At 35.8% G+C, this 25,608-nt stretch overlaps 1 protein-coding gene across 2 annotated transcripts in view; it reads right to left on the bottom strand.

Annotated features, from left to right (window-relative positions):
- Positions 1-4,626: 4,626 nt before the first annotated feature.
- The window catches only part of PLXDC2 (plexin domain containing 2), a 276,086-nt gene continuing 255,104 nt past the window's right edge, over positions 4,627-25,608 (bottom strand). Inside the window, exons 10-14 of one of the 2 annotated variants that reach the window (XM_032237801.1) lie at positions 22,087-22,147; positions 18,064-18,214; positions 13,854-13,892; positions 10,155-10,315; positions 4,627-7,047 (exon numbers count right to left, since the gene is read on the bottom strand). In XM_032237801.1, the coding sequence (XP_032093692.1) occupies positions 6,931-7,047; positions 10,155-10,315; positions 13,854-13,892; positions 18,064-18,214; positions 22,087-22,147 (529 nt within the window). In that variant the 3' untranslated portion in view covers positions 4,627-6,930. The remainder of the gene's footprint in view (positions 7,048-10,154; positions 10,316-13,853; positions 13,893-18,063; positions 18,215-22,086; positions 22,148-25,608) is intronic. The other variant, XM_032237802.1, reaches the window with a different exon arrangement.

Raw genomic sequence — 25,608 nt, 5'->3', positions numbered from 1 at the left:
AGTTCTGATGTTTCTACTGACTGCAGTTATTTCTAGGTATCTGATTATCCAAATATGCACAAGACCAAGCCTTAAGAACAAATGCATACAGAAGTACTACTAAGACAGTGATGGTGAACCTTTTTGTCACCGACTGCCGAAAAGGTCACATGGAAATGTCGCATGCGCACCTGCTTGTCAGGGCTGTGCTCTGGAAAAGCCTAACTTCCAGGTTCTAGCTCGCATGCGCATCTGACGATCTGTTGGCTGGTGCGCATGCACAGGGCAGTTTTTGGCACTACCATGAACATGAAGAATAGCTGATCATCACGTATGCATACACGCCAGAAACCCGGAAGACAAACAGGCAAAGCCCCGTGTGCCAGGCGACATGGCTTCTCGTGCCACTTTGGGCACACATGTCATAGGTTCGCCATCACGGTACTAAGACAACAATAGACAGCAAATGCCGCCTTTTTAAAGAAGCTGAAGAAACAGTGGATCATCTAAGTTGCTGCTGCTGCTGCTGCTGCAAAAAAAAAAGACTGCATAAATTGACTACAAACAATAGCATGACAAAGTAGCAACAATGGTGCATTGGAATATTTGCAAAAATACCATTTGCCTGCAAGCAGGAACTGGTGAGACCTCACCATAAACAAAATAATAGAAAATGAAGAAACCAAAGTGCTCTGGAACTTTAGAATTGTCTTAATAATTGATGATAAGAAAGACAAAGAATCTGGACAGTGGATATTTCAATAGCAATAGCAATATCACTTAGACATATACTGCTTCAGTGCTTTACAGTCCTCTCTAAATGGTCTACTGTCAGCATATTGCCTCCCCCCCCAACTTGGGTCCTCATTTTATCAACCTTGAAAGGATGTAAGGTTGAATCAACATTGAGCCGCTCAGAATTGAATTCTCAGAATCTAAACATCAAGTTGACTGAGCATCCAACCTTAATAAAAATAATTGGCCAAAATTTCCAAAAGAGAATTGTTTCCACAAGCAATTTCAAGAGATATGAGATTCTGGCCATTTAATGTTTAGAAAAATATATTTTAATTTTGTTTGGGGGGTCTACAGTATGAACGTATACAATGGTGCATGAAAGGGTACTTTATTTTTGACCAGCTGTTTTAATTATAACAAAAATAATCAGAGTTACAAGACTACCAGATGTAATTTCATTACAATTTTTGCTTCACAGGAAGAAACAGAATTTAGCAAGCAGTGTAGTAAAATAGAATGTGGATTATATCCAAGTACACTCTGCAATAAATCTATTTCTCAAGATTTCAGATTTGGAATCAAAGGACTCATAGGAATATGTCTATTGGTTAAACAGTATGAACATAAATGATTAATATATTGGCCCAATTCTCAGGTGTTAGCTGCTTTCAATAGGACATGATCTCTCATATCAAATGGAAAGAAAAGAGAGCTAATCTGAAGAACCAATAAAGGAGAATATTTGTAGCTCAGGGTTGAAATGAGAGTTGATATGTCTTTTATTTCTGAAGGAAAGTTGTGATAAACATGAATACATGTTCTGGAGATAGCCCAAAATCCAATTAACCTCATATTTTTTTGTTTTTCACCAATATTCAAGTTTCAAAATATTTCAGTTTTGAAATAACTTCCTGCCGCAAATAACTTAAAAGCAATTTGGGACAGTGACTCATATAATTATAATTTGACCTAGATTTGATTTTTAAGATAAATCAGAAAGGGACAAGATATATTGCCTTGTATTTCCAAAGAAATGAAACTGTTGGGGAAAATGAAAGCAGAATTTCTGATGGCTTCTGTCCAAAATTTTAATCTATTTCTAATTACTAAAGGTCCTTAAAGCCACAGAATTGTAAAAATAATGTGCTAGGAGAGATGATCACTGCTCTGAGTTGGTAGGAACAAGTCTCTGGAATGATATGAAATTTAAATGTTACAAATGTCACATCTAGAAACTATAGATGAAACACCGGCACATTCATTTGTGCTTCTGAATAAGAGCAAGTCAATAGTTTATAAATGTTTCATTTGAAACAATTTTCTTTTAAATTTGTTACATCTTTGTGATTATTATAGAAATTTTCCATTATGTGTTTGTTGCTCTGAACTGGTTACAGTAATAAAAGATTTTCAGATATAAAAGCTATGTTTTTCACATTCAACAGTAACCCTTCTGATAATGGAAAACCTCAGAAAGCAAACATTTCAGCCAAAAAGCTTCTCCTTTGAGTGAGATTACAAGCAGTAAGTTACTATTGTCTTGGAGACCTGAGGTGGCATCAGATCTTTAAGGGAGATCTTATCAAACATTTTCCTCAGAATGTAAAGCGCTTCTTTCCTGAGATTGAACCAACAGATGAGTCATCATCTAACATATCTGTGAAAATCCTGCAAAAAGACATACTTTGAAACATGAGGAAATATTTATAAAGTCACTTTCTTTGAACCATTAAAGTAGCTGCATCTATTTCTAGGCTCATGTAGCTGCTTTTTAAATTACTTCTGTTTCTGTATCTTTGTCCTTTTACATTTTAATCCCCTCCCCCTTCAGTTTTCCCCTTAGTTAAACCTTGGGCAGGCTTTGAGAAGTCAGTCTTTAAAAGTTCATTTCAAGAAATGGAAAATAACTGGAGGACTTGTTATTCAACTTTCCCTTTATTGACTTTACCTTACCACGTTCCTATTTCCTTTTTAAAGCCATTATTATTACCGTTTAGGCTTTGCTTGAACCAGACTTCCCCAACTTCAGTTGTGCATTCTACAACTGTCAATCAATGGCCATGAACTACAAACTTCTAGAGAAATCTAGATTAGGAGGAGTTGGGTTGGATTTTCTTTTTCTTGGTCAGGTGACATTTCATCTTAAAATCACACCAAGTGTACAAAATTGGCTATATGTTTGCAAATCTTTTGTTTAAACTGCACATCATAAGAAATTTTCCTGAGTCTCTTAGAATATAATAAAGTATATGGCCAATTTTTATCCTGAAGGATGGTATGCTATTTGTTAATTAAATTAAATATTATACTACTCCTAAAATTAGAACTTTTCCACTAAACTTGGCAGACACACTATACAGTATGAAATGGAAAATACATCATAATCTTTTGCAGCTTTCTTTCACTAAATTAGGAAAAATATTGGGAAGAAAAGCAAGGCTTTTGAAGTTGCCTACCAACAGGTATAATTTGAACAGGATATTGAATAGGCACACACTTATCTAGTCACAGTTTTTCCTGCCACAGAGAGATAAACTTTATTTTCACCCCTCCCTTTTTTGGTCCCTTTGAGTCAGAGTTTTTGTCAAAATTCTGTGAAGCTACAGTGATGTTTCAACCTATTCATTTTGCTTCGTCTTCTTCTTCTTCTCCTTCTTCTCCAGTGAACTGTGCAGAGTTGTAGGCTTGATGACCACTGCAAAACCATGACTCAATCAATCAAAATTTCAAAACTGCATGGTAATGAAGAGAAAGAGAGACACACACAAATACAGACAGAAATAGAGAGCAATGCTCTTTTGCTAGTTTGTGGAATTTCCTTTGTACAGTTTGCTGTTCAATTAGATTATAAAAAATAAGTAGCTTTTCAGTCTTTCATTCATTTTCAAAAAGAATGCACCTACCTATTCAGGAGCATCCACACAATGTGATTTTTAAATAAATAGTGATAACGATAGTATAATGGAGGTTCTGCCATTTTTTATGTTCCATAAAATTTTTATTTTATGTCAAATAAAAATGGGTGGAACTTTAATCCTACTATCATTGCCACTATCTTGACTACAGCCTTGCACTTGCTCCCTGTATATGAAATTTGTATCTTTCTGTATACACACACACACACACACACACACACACTGTACGTATTTCTGTATAATAATTTCTGAAACCATTCTGAATGAGCATTCATGGAAAGAGCATACTAATTCCAAAATGCATATTTTGCTGCATCATAGCAGTGTAGTAGAATAACATATCAAGAAAATTGATATTATCAGTCATGATGTCAAAATACCCATAATACTTACCATTATGTTATATGAGACCCAACGGGAACTTTATAGAGCTTATCTCCACTTAGATGAAGGATGCCAGTTTTGCTAAAGAACTTCCACTTACATCAACCAGCATGGCCAATGGTGAAAGATGATAGAGGTTCCAGCCAAGTGTTTTGAAGATCATACATTAGCCAATGCTGACTTAAATGCACATGCTTTTAATCTGTGAACGATGACATACTCAAAGCTAAAATAATGAAGTCGTAGTCCCAAAAGAGCTGGAGGGCACCATGTTGAGCAATATTGAGCTAGTTAATCCTAAACTTGAAGAAACATTGCCCTTTCTTTCTTATACCTAGACAATATAGTACAATTACTAATAGGGAGCCTTTCTCAAGTGAACAAGTCTCCTCATGTAAGATTTTGTGGTCAGTAAAGGGAAAAAATTATTTAGAGAGAGAAAAATAATGAAATGAGCTTTAACATTTTCACAACAAAGCCAGTATGGTTTATTTCTAAATTTTTATTATTCAGTTTTTATTTCCATTTTTTAAAATATGCAGTGAACATACCTAATACTCCTGCCTCCTATTTTCCCCATAATAACAACCCTGTGAGATGGATTAGGTTGAGATCAGTGACTGACTCAAAGTCATACAGTCAGCTTTCATGCTTAAACTGGGACTAGAATTCACAGCGTTCTGGTTACTAAACCAATGTCTTAACCATTACTCCAAACTGGCTCTCTATAATAATACTTACAATAATAATATTTATAAATTCTTTTTTATAAAATTTAAAAATATACTCTTGATCACCTTGCTCCAATTGGGTGCCCTCCAGGTGTTCTGGACTACAACTCCCTGGATTTTTAGCAGCCACAAGTCAATGCTCTTGATGAACTGTGACTACATAGCAATGATGTTCCAAACCCTTGTTCCAGGGATAGTCTAGACATTTCTGAAAATTAATCTGAATACAGAAGTGGTTTGCGGTATTCTGAGAGTGGCTCTGCCTTGAAAACAAAAGCCACTTATGTTGTTTTGGAGATGCTATTCTGGCGTTCCATTGCCCAAGTGGTGGGTTTTGCACATTCTAAATACATAGTAAACCAGTTTAAACAGAATAAAGAATGAATACAGGAAAATACATAATCGTATTTTTTACTGAACGAAATAACAAGTAAAAATCATGGTGTTATAGTCTGTTTTTTTTTTTTAAAAAAAAACAAGAACCATAGATGTACTGATATGAAATGTAAACGATTGTATTATAAAGATGCTATCCAAGAAAAGTGACTGAACAATTTGAAACCTGAAGCTGCAGATAATACCCTACCATGAACCAAATACTGTTTCTATGTGTGTAAAAATGCAAATAGTGAATTTTATCCGTGCAAAATGTAAAAACAATCTTAATAATTTTTAAGATCTCAGGGTACATTTCTATTTTCTATTTGAAGAATTATTTCATTGGGACTTTGTAAAAAATATTTTTCCCACTGAGAGTAGGAAAGGTTTTATTTTGTTGCTTAAAGAAAATTTGGCTCTGAAAAGCAGTCAAAATTAGGACACTGCAATTAAATGAACCACTTTCTCTTATGCAACATAAACATTTATTTTAATACTAAGGACTATTTTACAACTCAGTGGAAATATGCAGCAATGCCATCTATTTCCATCATCAGGATGACAAAAACAATGCACTATCAACAGCCACAAGAGCCTGCCTTGTGTTATATGAACTGAAATAGGTTTCATGTTTTTTCTATGGCAGAAGGGCACTGGTGCAAAAATACTGCTCTTGGAGAACTGTGAAAATATGTGGATATACGGAGAGTCCCCCCCCCCCCCCGTGTTCCAAGGCTGTTCTTTTTCCAATATCAATTAAATAGTGACTTCATCTATTTGAGACCACCTTTCTGGGGTATAAATAATGCCCCAAAGATAGCAGTCCAATCCTCTGTGCCAGATTCATCTGCAAGAATATTCTCAAAATGTAAGAGAGTAACTGCAATTATGTGATTGAAACCCCACATCCTTTTACAAGCACGGTGCCTATGGTGTAGCCATCATCTGGACTTTTTAAAAACCTCTTTTCCTAAATGCCCTGTATGTAATTATTCAGTAATAAGTCTCAGTGAGCTCAATGGGATTTATTTCTAACTACCGGTAAGTGATGCATACCCATGCACCCCAGTTTCCCTCTTGTGAATATTTAAATGTTAGTACAATTTCACTATATGTTCCCCTTGGAGAGACTAATTTCATCACAGTGAAAAACATTCTTGCTCCTTTTCTGTTTTCCTAAAGCTTAAAAATCTCTCTAACGCTTTGTCAACTATAGAACTATAGTCGCGATTAACCAATTACAATTTAAAGGCCAACAGAATACAAGAAGCACTTTTTCTGATTATATTTGATAGCTATGTATTAGAAAAATCAAAGTGATAGTACTCATGGAAATACATGTAGTGACTAACCTATCTTATTTGCATCAGGTTGATCTCACTAACAGATTAATCTGTTATAGGATTGCCTTGAGGCATGAAAAAAAAATCCTTATAAGTTAAAAACCAAACTACTTTACTGCATCAAATACTGTGGGGAAACACTTTTTTGAATTAAAGCTGTTGGTACATTTTCTGGCTTATTCTATATTTTTTCTCGAAATAAAAAAAAAACATGGCAAATATATTCTTTATTTTCAGATTGTAGGTGTTTCAGAGACATGTTTCTGAAATATTGTATGCCAGATGGCTCTGAAACAAAACACTCTGTAAAGGGTCATCACCTACTCCCCTTTATGGTTTCTCCAGAAATCCAAGCTATTTTCCTCAGGTTACAGCAGCTTCAAGTTTCTTTTTTAAAAATGTGAGGCAGAATAAACTTCTCACACCAGTAGGCCAGTACTGGTGATTTGTCACAGAATAATCCTAGCATTGCTCTGATACAATGAAGCCTTCCTTCTCACCAACTGGTTCCACTTCAGCATATGAGGGGTGTCCAGATCCTCTCCGAAATTTCATTGCAGGCCATCTGCTTGGGCGACGCTAGAAGAAAAGACATTGTGCAAATAATTCACAGTTCTGGAATTTTTCTGAATAATTGCCACACTTACTCCTATATAGGTGGTCTTCAACTTACAGCTACAAGTGAGACCAGCATTTTGTTGCTAAGCAAGGCAGTTGTTAAATGACTATCGCCTAATTTTAACAACACTGGGACTGCCCTTGAAAAGTGTTCGGAGACTACAAGTAGTCCAGAATGCAGCCGCGCAAGCGATATACTATACCTATCCTCCGCGAGCTGCACTGGCTTCCTATTGGTCTCCGAACACGATTCTGGTTATCACCTTTAAAGCCCTACATGGCCTAGGATCTGGATACCTATGGGACCGTCTTCTGCCGCATACCTCCCTAAGACCAATAAGATCGCACAGGATGGGCCTTCTCCGGGTGCTTTCAGCTGGACAATGCCAGCTGGCGACACCTCGGAGTAGGGCCTTCTCTGTTGCCGCTCTGGCCCTATGTAATGAGCTACCCCCAGAGATCCGGACCCACTCTCATGGCCTTCCGTAAAACTATTAAAACCTGGCTTTTCCGGCAGGCCTGGGGCTGTTGACCTCTTGATTGAGGTCCAGCCCCCCTTTGACTGGGTGCATGTTATGTTTCTTCTTAATCTTGTTGTATCTTATTGTTTTAATCCTTTTTTAATATTTTTCATTTCTGTAAGCCGCCCGGAGTCCTCCGGGTTTGGGCGGCCTATAAATTCAATAAATGAAATGAAATGAAATGAAGTGTATCATTGAAGTTGTTAAATAAATCATGTGGTCATTAAATGAATCTGACTTCCCACTAATTTTGCTTATCAGAACCTTCTGGGAAAGTCACAAATGGTGATCACATGGCTCCAGGATGCTGAAATCATCATAATTATATGTTGTTTGCTATTGCCCAAATTTGACTGCAGGGATGCTGTAAAAGTTATAAATGTGAGGACTGAGGTGTGTGTGTGTATTCCATTGCCGCCGTAACTTTGAAAGTGTTGCTAAATGAATGGTTGTAAGTTGAGTATATGTATACTGTATATATTACAGAAAAAAGAAAATATCTATAGAAATATTTCAACCTTTAAAGGCAATAGAATATTAGTAGTTCTATATACCAGTGGAAAGAATATATATATATATATATATATATATATATATATATATATATATATATATATATATATATATATATATATATATATATATATTAGGGAGGGAAATTCTTTCCATTTTTCAAATACATCAGCAAACTGTATCCTTAAAAAAGAAAAGGCTGAATTGGGATCCTGATGTAAAGATTGTATTGCTAAAGAAACAAGTTTTTCCAAGAGGGAAAAGAGAAATAATTCGATAAATAATTTGAGGAGGAGGGAAGCCACTGAAAGGATGCTGCTATTTTTTGCTTGTTCAATTTTTAAAATGTCTTCCTTCTGTTGATGGGACCAAGTAACATATCCCACATTATCAATTCGTCAATTGCTCTTTTCATCTTACAGATAAGGTAAAGGTGAAGGTTCCCCTCACACATATGTGCTAGTTGTTCTGAATTCTAGAGGGTGGTGCTCATCTCCGTTTCAAAGCCAAAGAGCCAGCACTGTCTGAAGACATCTCCGTGATCATGTGGCAGGCATGACTAAACGCCGAAGGCTAACGGAACACTTACTTTCCCACCAAATGAGGTCCCTATTTTTCTACTTGTATTTTTATGTGCTTTCGAACTGCTAGGTTGGCAGAAGCTGGGACAAGTAATCAGAGCTCACTCTGTTATGTGGTGCTAGGATTCGAACTGACGACCTTTTGATCGACAATCGACATTCTCAGCATCTTAGCCAGTAAGCCACCTGTCCACTTTCTGGCCGTTACCTACATCATATTTTCTACTCTAATCAAATGTCCTAATGCCAAAATATTATTTCTAAAGGTATTCTGTTCCTTGCTTTTTCAGTATTGACCTTAGAAGTAAAATGCACTTAGAACATTTGTCTCTCATAGGCACTCCCAGTTATTCTGAAGAGCAATGTTATAATTCTCCAACAGCCTTGTGAATTGGAATTAGGAGAGTCCAGCTGAACATATCATGAAATCGGAAGATTCACTTCAGAGTGATATAGATTATTTCTATATGGCTGCAGTATGGTACAAATAGAACAACTAAATAAATGTACTAAATTTACGTTTCTCAGTAAGATCATCGTCACACACAGAACTCATGGCAAACTGTTTCCAAGATGAATCAAAGGTGGATTGGGGGGGGGGGGGATTGTTTTCAGTAATCATGCACAGAAACCAACTGTTTTCAAAAGCTGTCTTTATAACACAATGTTCTGAGGATAAGAAATCATGATGAAGTGCTCCATGCTTTACCAGATACACTCCCTGCTACTTATCACATCATTTAACTAAATGACCTCAACCTGTAAATTTAGCACAAATAATAACATGCTAGGCAAAAACAAAGGCTAATATTAATTGGTGTCTGAAAATATTGCACTGTTTCAGGGAAGATGATATAAGCTAGCTTTTCACTATACTGTAGGCTGTAGACCAGAGGTGGGTTCTTACCGGTTCGGACCGGTTCGATTGAGTATTTATTTATTTATTTATTTATTAGATTTATATACCGCTTCATAGGGCTTTCGGCCCTCTCTAAGCGGTTTACAAATTTTTTAGCAAATTGAGTCAGCAACTTGCCCCCACAATCTGGGTCCTCATTTCACCCACCTCGGAAGGATGGAAGGCTGAGTCGACCTTGAGCTGGTGAGATTTGAACCGCTGAACTGCAGATCACAGTCAGCTGAAGTGGTCTGCAGTACTGCACCCTAACCACTGCGCCACCTCGGCTCTAATAGTAGTATTATTACCTACCTAAGAGTAGGTAGTAACTCGGCAGGTCATGCTCCCAAAGTAGTTCAATCGGCAGCACCATGTGTGCTGCCATCTTGTTTTTTGCTTCTGCACATGAGCAGAAGCATTTTTTTTACTACTGTGCATGCACGAGTAGCACGTAACAAGTGTGTCCGCGCGCAAAGTGCGCCCCTGAGAGAACCGACGGAGATAGAAGCTGGAACCCACCCCTGCTATAGACCAATTATGAAAAACACAATTTACCTCAATGAAGAAGAGACTGGCTGCAGAGGTGGGATGGTGATACATATAAACAATCACAAGGATTGCTGCAGCTACTATCAGAACCAGAATGAAAATCCCTACAATTAAGCCAGTGTGAAGAGAGGCACTTTTCTTTTCTTCTGTGCTGTCATCTGTAGAGGCTATAAGAAAAATAAGGATTAAGCTTGGCACAAATTCATTTCAGTTCTTTTATTTTCCTCATATACAATAATCTGTTGCCTTGACAAAATGAGTCATGCCTTTTTCTGTGCTAAATACTCATTATAATATCTCTGCAAAGACAAATTCCAGATGTCCTATTATTTCTAGATTAATAAACAATATTAATGTCCACTTCTATCCATGCCACTTAGGTACTCTTCAAATTAAATCATACCTGATCTTCATAATTTGTTTCCTTATAACAAATTAAAAATTACCTGCAGACATGCATTACTACTTTAAAAGCTAAATGTTATAATCAAATCTCATGGCTCCTGAGAAGCATCAATAAAATCTGAGATGTACAAATTACCATTTTTAAACTTCTGTCTTATTGTGAGCATATGGGTATTAAATGATCTATCAATATTCAGATTCTGAAGAGAATCCAACTAACATAAAAATATTGCTAAAAGCCACAATTCTGCTAAGTTTTATAGTATGTGCCATGCTGTGTATGAAGAAAAAAGAAATACAAACATCTGAGGAAGTTTTGTCCTGCAGCAAACACATCTCTCTCAAAAATTTCCAACTATGGTTCTGATAAATTTGTTTATTGTTTAGTTACTTGGTAGCAGTTAGTTAGCAAGCAGTTTAGTTATTTAGTACTACTGCCAAATAGCAGATGGCCAAGATTAATTTGGATTTGTATAATCCCTAAAACAAGAGTAATATCAAATTTTATTTGTTACATTTTTATAATGCCACAATGAAACATTACAGGATAAATAAATGAGGACTACCTCATTAAATATAACACAAACAAGCAAAAACTTTTTAGGGGATTTTTCATAATAAAAAGCGTAAAGGGGTCATGAGAGAAAAAGTTTAAGAAAGTCTGCACTAACATATACAACTCAAACCCCTTCACACTGTCGAACCACATATAATCAAACCAAATTTACTTTGTTCATTACAGACTAATACCAATTATGCAAAGATTACAGAATTCGCTAAAATAGCACAGACAGCAAATCTTGATAATTTGTTATTGACTCACAGCAATTACTTTGTTTTACTGTTGAGTGGCTAGACATTTTACCCTGAAAATAAGAGATACAGAGAGTACAGAGAGTCTTCCCGCAGCCAGCCCACTACCATAGAGCATAGTCTGAGAGCGGCCGCTGCTGGAAGACTTGGCAGCGGAGCTCCAGAGTTTGGAAGCCAGTTATGCTCAGAGCATGGCAGCGGTGGCGGCAGTGGGGTGGCAGCGTGGTGGCAGCACCGCCGCCCCGGGCCAGCCCTGCAGGGAGAGTTGGGCATGGTGAGGCAGGGAGGCACATGAGCTGGAGGCAGAACAAGTGCTCATGCAATCTCTTTCCAGCTGGGCAGAGCGCCATGTGACTTAACGCTTTTGGGATATTACTGGGTCGGTGAGTGGTGCTCTGCCTGGCTGCAAAGGGGCATTGCTGGTGGCTGCTTGTGAGAGCAGCTGCCCGGCAACCCCCGACTCCAGTTGGGCACAGCTCCACCCACCAACCTAGCGGTATCCCAAAGGCATCAAGCAATGTGAGTGCCTTTGCCCCCCTCCCCCCAGCTCCTGAGGCTTTGAGCCTTCAGGATATCGCTAGGTAGGTGAGTGGCGCTCTGCCTGGCTGGAGGGGCTTATTATTGGGGAAGGGCGTATATTTTGGCCCACAGGAAAAATATGGCATGGTCTTATTATCCGGACATGTCGTAATTTTGGGAAAACATGGTGGATAAGTAAAATAAAATAAAATAATCTTTCAGAATGATCCCTATAATCTACCCCAATCAGTCCAGATACTATGTCGATCTCAACTGAATTATTTTGCTCAAGTACTGTGCCATGTTAAATGTTGTTTTCAAATGCTGGCTGCACATAAGGTAAGTTGCTTTGATATCGAGTTCCCAATGGGTCATTCATTTAGTATATAGACCAAGGTACCTGTCTCTCACCCTCTTACACAATGATGTGAGCTAAGTCTTCTACATCTGTCGCTCCACAAATGCATAGATGTTCATTATAGGGTATATAATGGAATCTCCCATATCCGACCATTACCTCAAGATGTTCAGATCTTACTTGCGCAAATATCCCCCTAAGATGTTTTGGCAATTGTAACTTTAAATAGCTATCTATTTGAAAAGTATGTTTATATTTGCTCATCCATTTCAAGTTACCAACCTTGGTAAGGATAGTTACAGTATATCATTTTGTGCTTCTATATCCTTAATTCTTTGGGCAGCTCTTTTTTTGAATTGTTTTCCTGTTATGCAAGAGACAGGAAGACCAGAGCTTCTTACAAAATTTGTCAGTTTAGTGATCCAAGAGGGTTGTAATTGTGGTTTTATCTACTCTAATAAACATAACTTGGGGAGTCTATCCGTCTATCCATTTCGTTGATTATGTGCCAGTAAGTTATATGCTCTGATTTTAGACAGTGCATGAATTATATAACTTCCCAATTTGGCTCTAGGTGCTGCAGCAAATGTCCTTAGATCTACACCCAAAATACATCTCAGGTGCTGGGATCATGTTTGTTCTAATACTGTAGTAGAATATAGACCCCCAAACTTCTGTTCCATACAAGAACATGGGAGCTTAGCCTTATATACTTTAATTAATGGGGCTAGTGACCTGGGTAACTATGATTCTTTAATTTAAGCAGTAAATTAAAGCATTTGCTCTAAGTGTACTCCATTCATGAAGCCAATACTAAGACCCAGTCTTATAAAAAGTTAGGTATAAATATACAAAGGTGTTAACCTTTTTAATTGGTTCACCATCTAATTGCCACTTGTGTCTCTGATGATGTTTTCCAAAGACCATTATTTTTTTTATTTAGATTTACTAATAAGTTAGAGAGTTATCCTGGCAATTGGAGATAAATCTTCTTAATAGTCTAATAGTAAAGGTGATCTGGCTGCGGCATCTGTCACGCCATTGATTGCCAGGGTTGATTCCGCTTGTTGTTTTGTTGTACACAATGAATAAGTGCTGTGATTTGAATATGAAAATTTGTATCTACATTTATTTGCCTAGGTGAGGATAGAATATATATTCTAAAAAAAATAACATTCAAAGAGGTTCATTTCATTGATACAATGAGTATGGCAAATTATGATAGCTGACTATACTAAGCATTCTCTCAGAATATCTTGCATAGTATTGTAGCATAGGTAAGTGGATAAATTACTAGACCATTTTGGTTTTATGGAATGGCATTTAGATAGCAATATAGCAATAGCAGTAGACTTATATACCGCTTCATAGGGCTTTCAGCCCTCTCTAAGCGGTTTACAGAGAGTCAGCATATTGCCCCCAACAATCTGGGTCCTCATTTTACCCACCTCGGAAGGATGGAAGGCTGAGTCAACCCTGAGCCGGTGAGATTTGAACCGCTGAACTGCTGATCTAGCAGTAGCCTGCAGTGCTGCATTTAACCACTGCGCCACCTCGGCTCTAGATGATCTGTTCATGTAATCTGAATGCAAAAAAATAGCAGCTCTTACCTCCATTATCTTTTAGGTGTAGAGCTATCTTGGTATCATCTAGAAAAAGAAATTCAAAGCTATTAGAGAAAGGAATTTTATCTAAACATCTAATGCTATGTTTATATAGCATTTTACATTTATTTAGCATTTATAAAAGTGTGCTAGAAGTAATCGATCCACAATCATAATGGGTTATATGTTTAAAATAATTTTAAACAAATGTGATACTATTGATTAAGAGTTGGAAGAGTAGTCCTATGAATCAGTGAGGAATTTAAAGAGGTTTTCTATAGCAGTTCACGTTTACATTAAAGATCTGCTCTATAACTATTATACAAAAAATTTAGAGCTGATCTTACACTATTTCAAAGTCATTGGTGAGATTTATCTTTAAAACTGCTATATCAAAATTTTCTGAATTATACTATAGCAATAAAAGGCAATATTACAAAATGGATAGGAAAATATTATGAGCTAAGCTGATGTGGAGGATGTTTTCCTTTTCTCTTTTTCGATTGGGAAGAGGGCAGTCAGGACAAAAATATCTGAATATTGGAGAAGAAATTTACAAATTCTGTGTGTCTAAAACATTGCTGATTCTTCAGTAAAATAAATTTACTTGATTTGATTCTGAGCTGGTCACAAATAAGCACATTGGGCAGCTGCTTGAAGAGGGTTGTTTATTCAACCACATACCATGAAGTATAGCAATCAAAGGTAGGATTTGAAGTTTGGCAAGCTAAGAGTAAAAGTATCTATAGTAATAATAGGCTTTGATCATGAAATAATGGCCTTTGAATTGAAACATTTTAGATCTGTAAATTTAAGCTGTGTTCCTGTTCAGTGAAGTCTGGAGAGAAAGATCATCCCTGGCATTGGGGTCATGAAGATTTTAGAAATGTACATCTTGTCCTAGGGGTGGATTTTTTAAATGAGAGATTTGGTTGGGGCAATTCTATTTTATGTTGTTTTCTGGTGCTAGAACAGCACACTTATTTTGAGGGTTCGCTGGCAGAACACATGGGGTTGAAGTTGTTGTGTGGTTTTGTTAAGGAGTGTGTGTGTGATATGAGTTTTTATTTTCCAATGCTTTTTACATGTGAAGCGATGTAAGTGGATAGGAAGAATGTCCTGTGTTGCTGAGTCTATTTGATGGCCCATCATGAAATAACAGTCAACAATGAATGGTAGAACATCACCAAAGCTCTGATGATTCAGTGGTTATAATACAGCATTGCAGGCTAATACTGCCCACAGTCTAATGAGCTCAAGGTTGACTCAGCCTTCCATACTTCTGAGGTCAAGAAACCAGGGGGCAATATGCTGGGGGCAATATGCTGATGTTGTAAACCACCCAGAGTGTGTTGTAAAGCTCTATGGGTGGTATATATATATATGTCTAAGTGTTATTGCTATAATACAGAAAAGGGGAACCACAATTTGACTGGCTCAACAATCTCAAATGTATATTCCTTTCTCTCCTTGAGAAAGCAAAATGTTTGCTAAGATAAATGAAGAATTATTGGCCTGCAACCTACCTAAGCACAGTGAGCTTCATTGCTTCAAGATGCTGTGTATGTTTGAATCACTTATGATTTGGCTTTGGATGGTATATGCAGGTCTGCATATGGATAGAGTGGGAATACAGCAGCAGCCAGGCAAAAATACTTTGCTGCCTAAGACTAAATTCACTGTGGTTAAAACCGTTCAAGATATTCTAATTCATGAGGCAGAAAATCCTTCAAATATATTCCCCTTTTCCTAGAGGAAAAATTAGAATAGAAATGAAGCAAGCAATTAATTATTTGTTACATTCCCCTGCATGGTAGGACCCAGCTGGGCCAAGCAAGGATTTTGAGAGGCAGGGTGCATGCCAGCGTTGAATTGTATTCCCAACACTTTTCTAAGTAATAATAATACTGAATAGCAAAGCTGATTAGATATTTAATATCATGCAATAATCTTGTATTGCACTTTCTGGAATGGCTGAAATCATATTGTAGTTGATAATGGTATTATCAGAACAGCAAAAAGGGAAATAACAAAAAAGCATAAAGCATAAAAAAGTAAAGACTTTTTTCTTAAATTCTGGGTAATATTTTGCACTCCTGGAACCATTTATTTTCCTCCAAAAATTTCTAGAAAAGAAAATCTGGAACTGTTTTGTGCAGGATATGTGCAGTGCAAAAAATTGGCAGAACTAATTCAGATGTAAGCTTTAGAACATCTTTTCATGTTCCACAGGAACAATATTTATCAATCTACTAATTTTATGAGTTTTGTTTGATTTTCAGAAGATAGGATCATTTTATTACAGCGCATAGGCAACCATTTATGTCACTTTCCCCACTTTGAAAATGTGATACTTTCATCTTTCTACTATTACTTTGTCCACTAAGATCTAGTACTATAGAAATAAAGCTCAAAAGCTTATATTGACAGCGCTTAAACCTTTCTTTTAGGTTCTTGCACTCAAAAATAGTCTTTTGCATTAAAGAGTCTTCTATTTGTGTTATCTTTGCAGGATTGAAAAGCTTAAGGTTTCTATGTAGCTGAAATGCTGTTGAAATGTTCTACAATAACCAATTACATCATAACTATACAATGTCTTGCAACAAACAAGTAAAACAGAATTTCTATTTTATTAAATTAGCATTGACAATTCAAAATTAAAATGATTTGATACAGGTAGTCTTCAACTTGTGGCTCAAAATTTCCATTGCTAAGCCAGATAGTTGTTATGTGCATTTTGCTCCATTTTATAACTTTTCTTGCAGAGTTGTTAAGTGAATCACTGTATGTATTAAGTTAGTAATACAGGTAAATTAATCTGGCTTCCCCATAAACTTTGCTTGTCAGAAGGTTGCAAAAGTGACCACATGACTCCAGGACACTGTAACCGTCAATAAACACACATCAATTGTCAAGTATCCAAATTTTGATCACATGACTATGGGGGATGCCACAAAGCTGTTAAGTGTGAAACATGGTCATAAGTCACTTTTTTCAGTGCTATCACAACTTTGAACAGTCAGTAAACAAATGATTGTAAGTCGAGGACTACCTGTATTCTCTTCTCCCAAAGATGGAGATAGAGGAAAAAAAAACCTAGATAGTTAATATATTGTAATAATTACCACCTCATGGATATACTATTGATCCTTGAATTGAAGCCAAGAAGTTACACTTAAATTAGTACACGTCAAATAAATAAGCTTTATTTTATTTAAAAAAAAAATAGACAAGATTGTACACAACAGCTTGCACATCATGGAAATTGTATGACAGATCTGTTATGATTTTTTAAAATATTATGCAGTTTTTCAAGTACCAATTCATGCTATCCATTTTCTATAGTAGTTCACATTTTCATTACTGTGCTTTCATGTATTTTTCCCTATTCATGAATATTTATACAACATTTCTGTAGGCTCCTTCTTGATGCCTACTTTTTGTATGTTAATTCTTTTAATTTGTGCATGTTATTTAAGTTAGTTATTTAAAAAAAAACATCCTTCTAGCCAGTTTACTAAAGCTGGGTTGTAAATAATATTATCACCATCACATTATCAAAAGAGGTGTTTCATTCTAAATATTGCACACTTCTACAAGATACTGATTTAATATTAAACATGTCAGGAAAACACTACACAGTACCTGTAACTGACACAGTACTATTACATCAGCACTTCATACATTTGGGAAATATAAAGACAAAAACAATACATACCACATGTAATTTACATAGTTTTCTTACACCAGCACTTAATACATTTGGGAAATATATAGCAAAATACTCAACTTTTCATGAAAGCTAATAATCTCCAATAGCATTTCTGATTACTAAGGATGATAAAATACTTCAAAAAAATAAGAGTTTCAATGTAGAAGATCCCAATGACTCCAAATCACTGGTTCTAAAATATTGAGTCAATGTTTAAATAACCAAGAAAGTATTCTATAGTAGCTTTATTGCTACCCATTGATGCTACCTTAATTATTCTGAAAGTCAATTTCAATCTAAAACAGGATTAGAATTAAACTTTTATTATAAATTATACAAAGATTTTATTTATAGAGGTAGAGCGTTTTCAGCCTTGGTCTTTGGTAATCATAATATAATCACATTATTGAAGTACTACTTCTTCCAGTAGGTAAATTTCGTGTGACAGAATCATACTACAAATTTTAAACATTTCTGATAACATATTCAACTCTAGTTTCTTACCTTCCGTGGGTAGACTAGTTGGCAGATGTGATGTAATGGTTCCTTTGGTAGTTGTTAAAACTCTGAATCTCATCGTGGTTTGCTGTTGTGCAGTTGTAATATGAAGAGGCATTTGAGTTGTCTCTGTATTTTCACAAATCTTAAGTTTTGACTGCATAAGGAAAATAATATGAAGAAAGGAAATAATTAGTGATCAGTGAAAGTCATTTGTCTGAGCACTACAGTTATCTAATACAAACACAAGAATATGTCAAAATGGAAATTTTAAATTAAGACTTTGCAAAGTTAGTATATTTTCTGGATAAAAGAGAATTAAAGTCTCAATAAATGGTAGAGAAGCTCAAGCTCTAAACATTATAAGATTTATTTATTTGAAAGAAGAGATTTGACCGGAAGTTCCTCAGCAAGACAGATGGGGGAGGTGTGGGCTCCAAAGAGCCTCACATGAACTCTGCCTGAAAAACCAATGTTGAGATCCTTTTGGATCAGAACCTCCCTGTGGGGGGGGGAGGGTGTGAAGAAGGGGCAGTGTCTCATCAGACCCAGAGGGAGTGCAACACGTCCCTTGAGGTCGGAGATTTGTCCTCCTGAATTGGTGTCGGGGAGGCAGCATGGCAACATGGCTGCACAAGAAGCAGCTGGCTTCTGGCCAAAGCACCCGAGCAGGAGTGTGTAGGAGACGGGATGAAAAACCTGGTAAGAAGATTTAATTAACCCATAAATCAGAATTTGGAAAAGGCAAAGAACCTTGAGAATATAAATAATATCGATGGACAGATCGGGATTTTGGCAAATAGAAAGAAAGAAGGGAAAATGGAGAGTTAAATCACTAGCCCAAAAAGAACTACTTGCTTTGAAAACTTGGAGATAGAAAGGAGAAAGCAGAGAAATGACAAACTCATTCAAACACAAGCTTTGATTTTGATTTGAAAAGACTGTTTGCTAACCAACATATCTTAAGCAACTCTAATTAATGCATTATTTTTTCACTTATAACCTAATCTTGTCTGTGTAATGAATGGAATGTGAAACCTTGATCTGGAAGTTTTAATTAACCAATTGGCATAAATCAGAATTTGGAAAAAAGCAGGAGGCAAAGAGAAACATACCAAGGAGACTTACTGTGTTTGAGTTCATTCTAATTAATATATTTTAAGCAACTCTAATCAATGAGACGTGGAAAGTAACAAGGGGAAAAAATAAAATAAAATAAAGATCTAGGAAAATATGAAATTTTTGGCTGGAGGGAGAATAAAGGATCAAGATGGCTCCCTCTCCACATTAGCTGAACTAGCTAAATTTAAGATGGACCAGCACTCTGAAATAAGAACTGTATAACTAACTGTAATTTTGGAAGTGGACATTATGAAAGATGTGAATTTGAAGAACTATGTGAAATTATAAAAAATATGCATAAATAGCAATAGCAATAGCAGTTAGACTTATATACCGCTTCATAGGGCTTTCAGCCCCCTCTAAGCGGTTTACAGAGTCAGCATATCGCCCCCACAGTCTGGGTCCTCATTTCACCCACCTCGGAAGGATGGAAGGCTGAGTCAACCTTGAGCCGGTGAGATTAGAACCACTGAACTGCAGATAACAGTCAGTTGAAGTGGCCTGCAGTACTGCACCCCAACCATTGCGCCACCTCGACTCTTATAAATCATTAAAATCAAGTCTAAATAGAGTTTGGAAGCTAGATATTGAGAAAGTGAAGGAAGAAGAGGGAGGATAAGAAAGTGGTAGAAACAGTGGAAAATTAAAAACAGACAAAAAAACTTCATTGGGTTTGACAATGGTATAGGGAAAATTGAAAAGGGTGGATATGTCCCAACAAAAGAAAATAAAAAGGAGATAAAAGATTTCACTGAGTTTGACAGTGGCATAGGGAAAACTGAAGAGGGTGGACATGTCAAAACAAAGAAAAGGGAGAAGGCAGGAATAGGGAGAAGTGGAGAAAAGACTTACTAGAAGAAATCTGATAATTAGAAATTGTTATATGGGAAATATAAAGCTGCGATATGTGGTTTACTCCTATGTATGATAATTAAACTGAGTTGCTAACTGATTGAATATGATAATGGAAATATAATTAAATAAAGGTTAAAATATATGGAATATGGACAAATATGAAATTGTTATGTGGAGAATAAAAGTAGAGGTATGTGATTCACTTTTATACATGATAATTAAACTGAGTTGTTAATTGACTGAATATGACAATGGAAGGACAATTAAGTATAGGTTAAAATATATGAAATATGGACACATACAGAACTCTTAATATGATGAACAAAGTGAGGTGTGGACCGCTTGTTACTCTACTTAATAGATTAATGGAATTGCAATGAACATTGAACAGCAAGGGTTATTATTTAAAGACAATTAAGGGTAAGCTAAGTCAAGATATGAAAAAATGGAGGGGAACGTGAAATATAGTGGGAAATTATTGAGATTATAGACACAGAACTACAAATTTGGGGCATGTAATGATATAAATATAATGATAAGAATAGCTGGGAATGGTAACCAGATCTACATCCCAGCTAAAAATAGGCTGGAGGAGATGGGCTTAAAAATATAATTACTATATATGTATACTTTTCTTTTTTCTTTCAAAAAAGGAGGAGGATATATGTTAAAATTAAAGATGTATATTTAAATATAAATACTATCAATATAAAATGGAGCTCGCTCAGAGGCTGAAATACACCAAGTAAATGGAATGAAGAGTGTGGAGTAGAGGAGAGAGGTAAGGGAAGAAGAGAGGGGTAGGAGAGAGGGCAGAGGGGGGGAAAGGAGAGAAAGAAGTGGAAAGGGGAGAGAGGGGAAGGAGAGAGGAAGGAGAAATAGAGAAGAGAAGGATGACAGAGGGAAGAAAGGAGGTAGGGAAGAGGAGGAGAGAGGGAGAAGAAAGAGATGGATAGGGTATAAATGCGGTGCATGGAGAGCAGAAGAGCCAATAATCGTTTTTGGGGGTTGATGGTAAGACGAATCGATGTAAACATTTAACAATATAATATAATTTTGGTTATGTAATAATATACATGTGGTTATTTGTTGTAAACATGTAAAAATAATAAAAAAAAACTTTTTAAAAAAAGAATCGAAAGAAGAATTTGGAATGAAATAGTTCATTCTAGTACTTTTTTATCCCAAACTGAGGTTTGGCTCCGAGGTTAAATTGGTCCTCTTTTTGCAAGACCTTAAAGACATGGTTTTGTCATAGAGCCTAGGAATCTTGGTGTCTGAGCCTTGCAATGGTTGCTGTGATTTGTGCTGCAGATTTTTATATTGGTTGCAGATTATGTGTATTGTATGCTGTTGTTTCCTTTTTTGCTTTAGGCTGTATTTAATTATTGGTATCCATGTACAGACATGAGCGTGAAACAAGTGGCCATATGAATTACTTACTTACTTACTTACATACATACATACATACATACATACATACATACATACACATACATTACATACATATATACATATTCCAGGGTTAAAATTCAGTTCACTCATCTTTGAAAAACTTCACTTATACACAAAATCAAGTTAAGGCTTTCCCATCAAATGAACTTCTGGGTTCTTCAACATCTTTTTCAATACTGACATCAAAGCAAACTAATAAATAAAATAATGGTATATATCAATGCTATTTTTAATAGAAAAAAACAACAGTAAATGTCTCCAATAATTGTAATTTCCTTCCATCATACAATGTCCAAGCTAAAGAAAAACTTATTTTAGTGTGAGATGGTAATTCTGGATTTAGTTTTTCATATTCAAAATATGTGGTTAGGACACAGAGAAGTACATTTGGATTCAACATAGATGCTCATGAGGTAAGTGACAGAACAGATGTTCATCTGCCAACAGTAATTTTCTAAGGGAGAAGGATAAATCTAGAAACTGTCTTTAAATACTGTTCAGAGAGGCTTTATTCCTGTAACAGGTCTGTAGTCAAGATACCCTCTTTTTTTAAGAATCAACTATTCATAATATAAATATAGGATATCTGAATATCACCTCTTCAGGGCAACCACTATCCACCCAGTCTTGACGATGACGATCAAAGCCACTGGAACACCTTAAAAAATAAAAAGAGATTAAAATCAATCAGATGACAGTGAAACATGGACTAGATGGGTAAAGAGGAAGAAAATGGAGAGAAAGCAACTTCACTTCTTTGCAGCTAAATCTGTATGATTAAGAGGCTATTCAGTTCATTTGAAATTATTTTTGACTAAAAATGATTAGTGTTTCCTGCAAGAATTAATTTATATGATTAGACAATTTGGAATGTCATTGCTTTTTGCTCTGCATAGTTAATAACTTCATTGTACTTTGTAGTAAATTAAGGATCGATCCCCAGTCTGTGGATTTAAAATAATTTAATGTATTCTCTTCAGATTTTTTCTTCATTTTCTACATTTAAAATATAGCATCCCCCTCCCATAATTCACCAAGTACATTATAGCTTTCGTTTCATTATTGTAGATGATAAAGTACACCAAGGCATCCATAACTGTCTGCAAAAGATATGGCAGGTGTTGAACTCATTCCAAAGACTCTCAAAGGCAACGGAGAAAATTCTTTGCTTTAAGTTTCATTTTTCATTGCTTGTAATTTGTCCCAATTAACTAAAATTAATGAAGCTACTTTTTGCAAAATACAATTTATGATGTGGAATGAATGCATTTTAAAGACAGCTGGTACAATTATTCTTCATATCAGTACAGTATGACAGAGAGGTTAAAATGTTGGATTAGAACCAAGCAGATCCAGGTTCAAATATACCCTTAAGTCATGGATGCTGGATAGCTTTGGGCCAGTCATTGTGTCTCGCTGACAAATTACCCCATATGTTTGTTGCTATAGGACAAAGTGGGGTAAGGAGTGGGAGAAAAGCATGTCTTTTCAAGCTCTTTGAGGAACAGTTGAGTATAAATCTAATAAATAAAATAGGAATTGCCATAATGAACTTGATATCCTAGAGTGGCACTATGAATCAATTTATATTGTTACATTCAGTAAATCAAGCTTAATATATTTCCAATTTCCAATAATAAAGATTAAACCATCAGAATTTTAAAACAAGAGCTGGGATTATAGCTGGGATTTTTTAATGTTTAAAAGTATTTATTTTCTTGATCGCAAATAATTTTGAGGAAAGCTTGATTCCAACTGAATAGACTATCCCTTTAAAAAGCAAAATTTAGAACTTGCATGAGAAAAATGACAAATAAATAGCAATAGGATATGTATGTGTGTGTTTGTGTGTGTGTGTGTGTGTGTGTGTGTGTGTGTGTGTACGTACAGTGAGTTTAAAAGCATAATTTAAGCAGTTTTAGACTAGCAGATGCAAATTGCACATTCCCATTGAATAGACTGGCATCTTTCAGAAGCTGGTCCACATCTTTGACATCTTAATTGGAGTAAGTTCTGTCTCCTTTGTCCATACCACACACTTTGTCTATTCAGAAGGCTACCCCCAGAGACTAAGTATATAATAAGCTTGGCAGGGAGCTATCTGGTACTGATACAAAAAGGTCAATGGTACACATGGAAAAATAAACTGTGGCTTGAATATTCAGCTATTGATTTGCTCAGCTTTCAAGGCCTATCAGAAAAGCTTGGATTCATTCTGTAATTCAGAAAATGCACATAAAGGAAGTTAAACATGTTGATGACATAAAAGACACTAGACTAATTTTGCAATATTAAAAATGGATTTTTATTTACTCTTTTCTCCTGTTCTATCTACAAAAACTGAAGCCCCTACCGAAGTAGCTAATATTTATTTATTAACTGCTTAGTTCAACTGCCTGAGCAGGAGGGAAAAAAAAATGCAAGAATAAGTTAAAGTAGATGACTCCAAGGAAATGAATGATTTTAGGGAACCTGCTTGTTCAACATTCACTGTTTATGCACTGGTGGGCCTAAATAGCTTATTGAAATGCTGTTTAGAGAAGCAAGATGGCTTTGAAGGTATCCAAATGAAGGTATCTGCAAAATGTTTCCAAGGCGTATGTCACAGACCCATCAGTCACGGAGCATATACTCATTCTTGCGTTTCCAATTTATGACTCCACAAGCTATCATTACAATGCATTTTCTACTTAGAACAGAACATTTAATAAGCCTTTCCATTTACTGGCACAATGATAATTCCCCATTGCCATGAAAACACCATGGCAGATTTGATTAGTGATGCCACTTATACCATCTGTCAACATAGCTGTTTTATAACAACTTCATTCTCAAAGGATGACCCAAGTTTGCTCCTGGTAAAGCAATTAACAGACCACATTCTAGGACATGAGAAAAGAACCTTTTCTGAGATGAACCGAAAATCCTCCGCTTTTCTGTTTATAGGGAACATAGAAAATGTAATTTTGGAAATCGCAGTGGGATGCAAGAAATGTTTACAGACTGTGATAGTTTGATTTGGCTAGTGGCTCTTAGTGGAGCACTGCAGGGAACAAAGTTGATGCCTTTCAGAATGGTGAATGTGAGAGACAAAATGAAGTTGTAAATAATCCTTGTAGGGGGTCATTTGTTCCTATTCATAGTACAAAGAAAAGAGCTGGGTGTCTTTATTTACTAAGCTACCTAAAAGTTCTTGTCTTCCAGTTTTAGAGAGAGCAGAAGAGAGATGTCAACAAATGTTAGTCCAAAATCAAGAAGCTTTTAAAAGGGATCTGCCAAATTAAAATGGCGCAGTACTATTCAGCTTAGAAAGTTATTGACATAGAGGGGGAAAAAAACTAAAGCAAAATCATTTGTTGTGTTTATGCAGGTCTTCTTTGCCAGAATTTAGAATAATGCCCTGATTTCTCTTATTCTACTTTCAGTATTATCCTTATAAAATTCCTGAATGTTAGATCAGGCTGAAAAATAGAAATTTCATAATTGAGTGGATGGGCGGATAGGAGTTTGTGCTAGATCAACCCTCTGTGCATTGCATTGGCTCTGGGAAACACATATTTTATCACTGAAATTCAGCAGCAAGCTTATTCTATCCATTTTATCAAAATGTAGGAAATGTGCCAAATCTTGAATGAATATATTACCAAATATTTGCTGAATAATTTAAATATGTATAACTTACAATTTGAATCAAACACACTTAGCACTAAATTTTTTCCCTTATACAACACATGGCATGTAATTTTTTATGTTTCTGGCAGGAAAGCTGCCATCTTCAATGGAACTGCTCGTGGCTAGCTAAACTACTAGAATTGACTTTTTTATGGGCCTTGAGACATTGCTAATTGTTTCAATGGCAACTCAATATATGAATTTTATCCTTGATTTAGCCTCATTTTTGTTTTAAATATTGTACTCTTTCTTGTGGTAAGATTGAAGAGCTACCATGTTTATGGATTCAATTTTAATTGAATTATGAGTTATTGTTACATAATTATTCATGACTATTGAAACTTATAAACAGAATCTATTTCAGTAGATGAGAATGCCAGTGGTGCATATGCAATATGAATTACGGTGATTAAAAAACAAAATTCCATTTTTGTTCTTGATTTTTAA

This window comes from Thamnophis elegans, chromosome Z (genome assembly GCF_009769535.1).
Source record: "Thamnophis elegans isolate rThaEle1 chromosome Z, rThaEle1.pri, whole genome shotgun sequence".
Lineage (NCBI taxonomy): Eukaryota > Metazoa > Chordata > Lepidosauria > Squamata > Colubridae > Thamnophis > Thamnophis elegans.
This window is presented reverse-complemented; position numbering and strand designations above follow the sequence as displayed.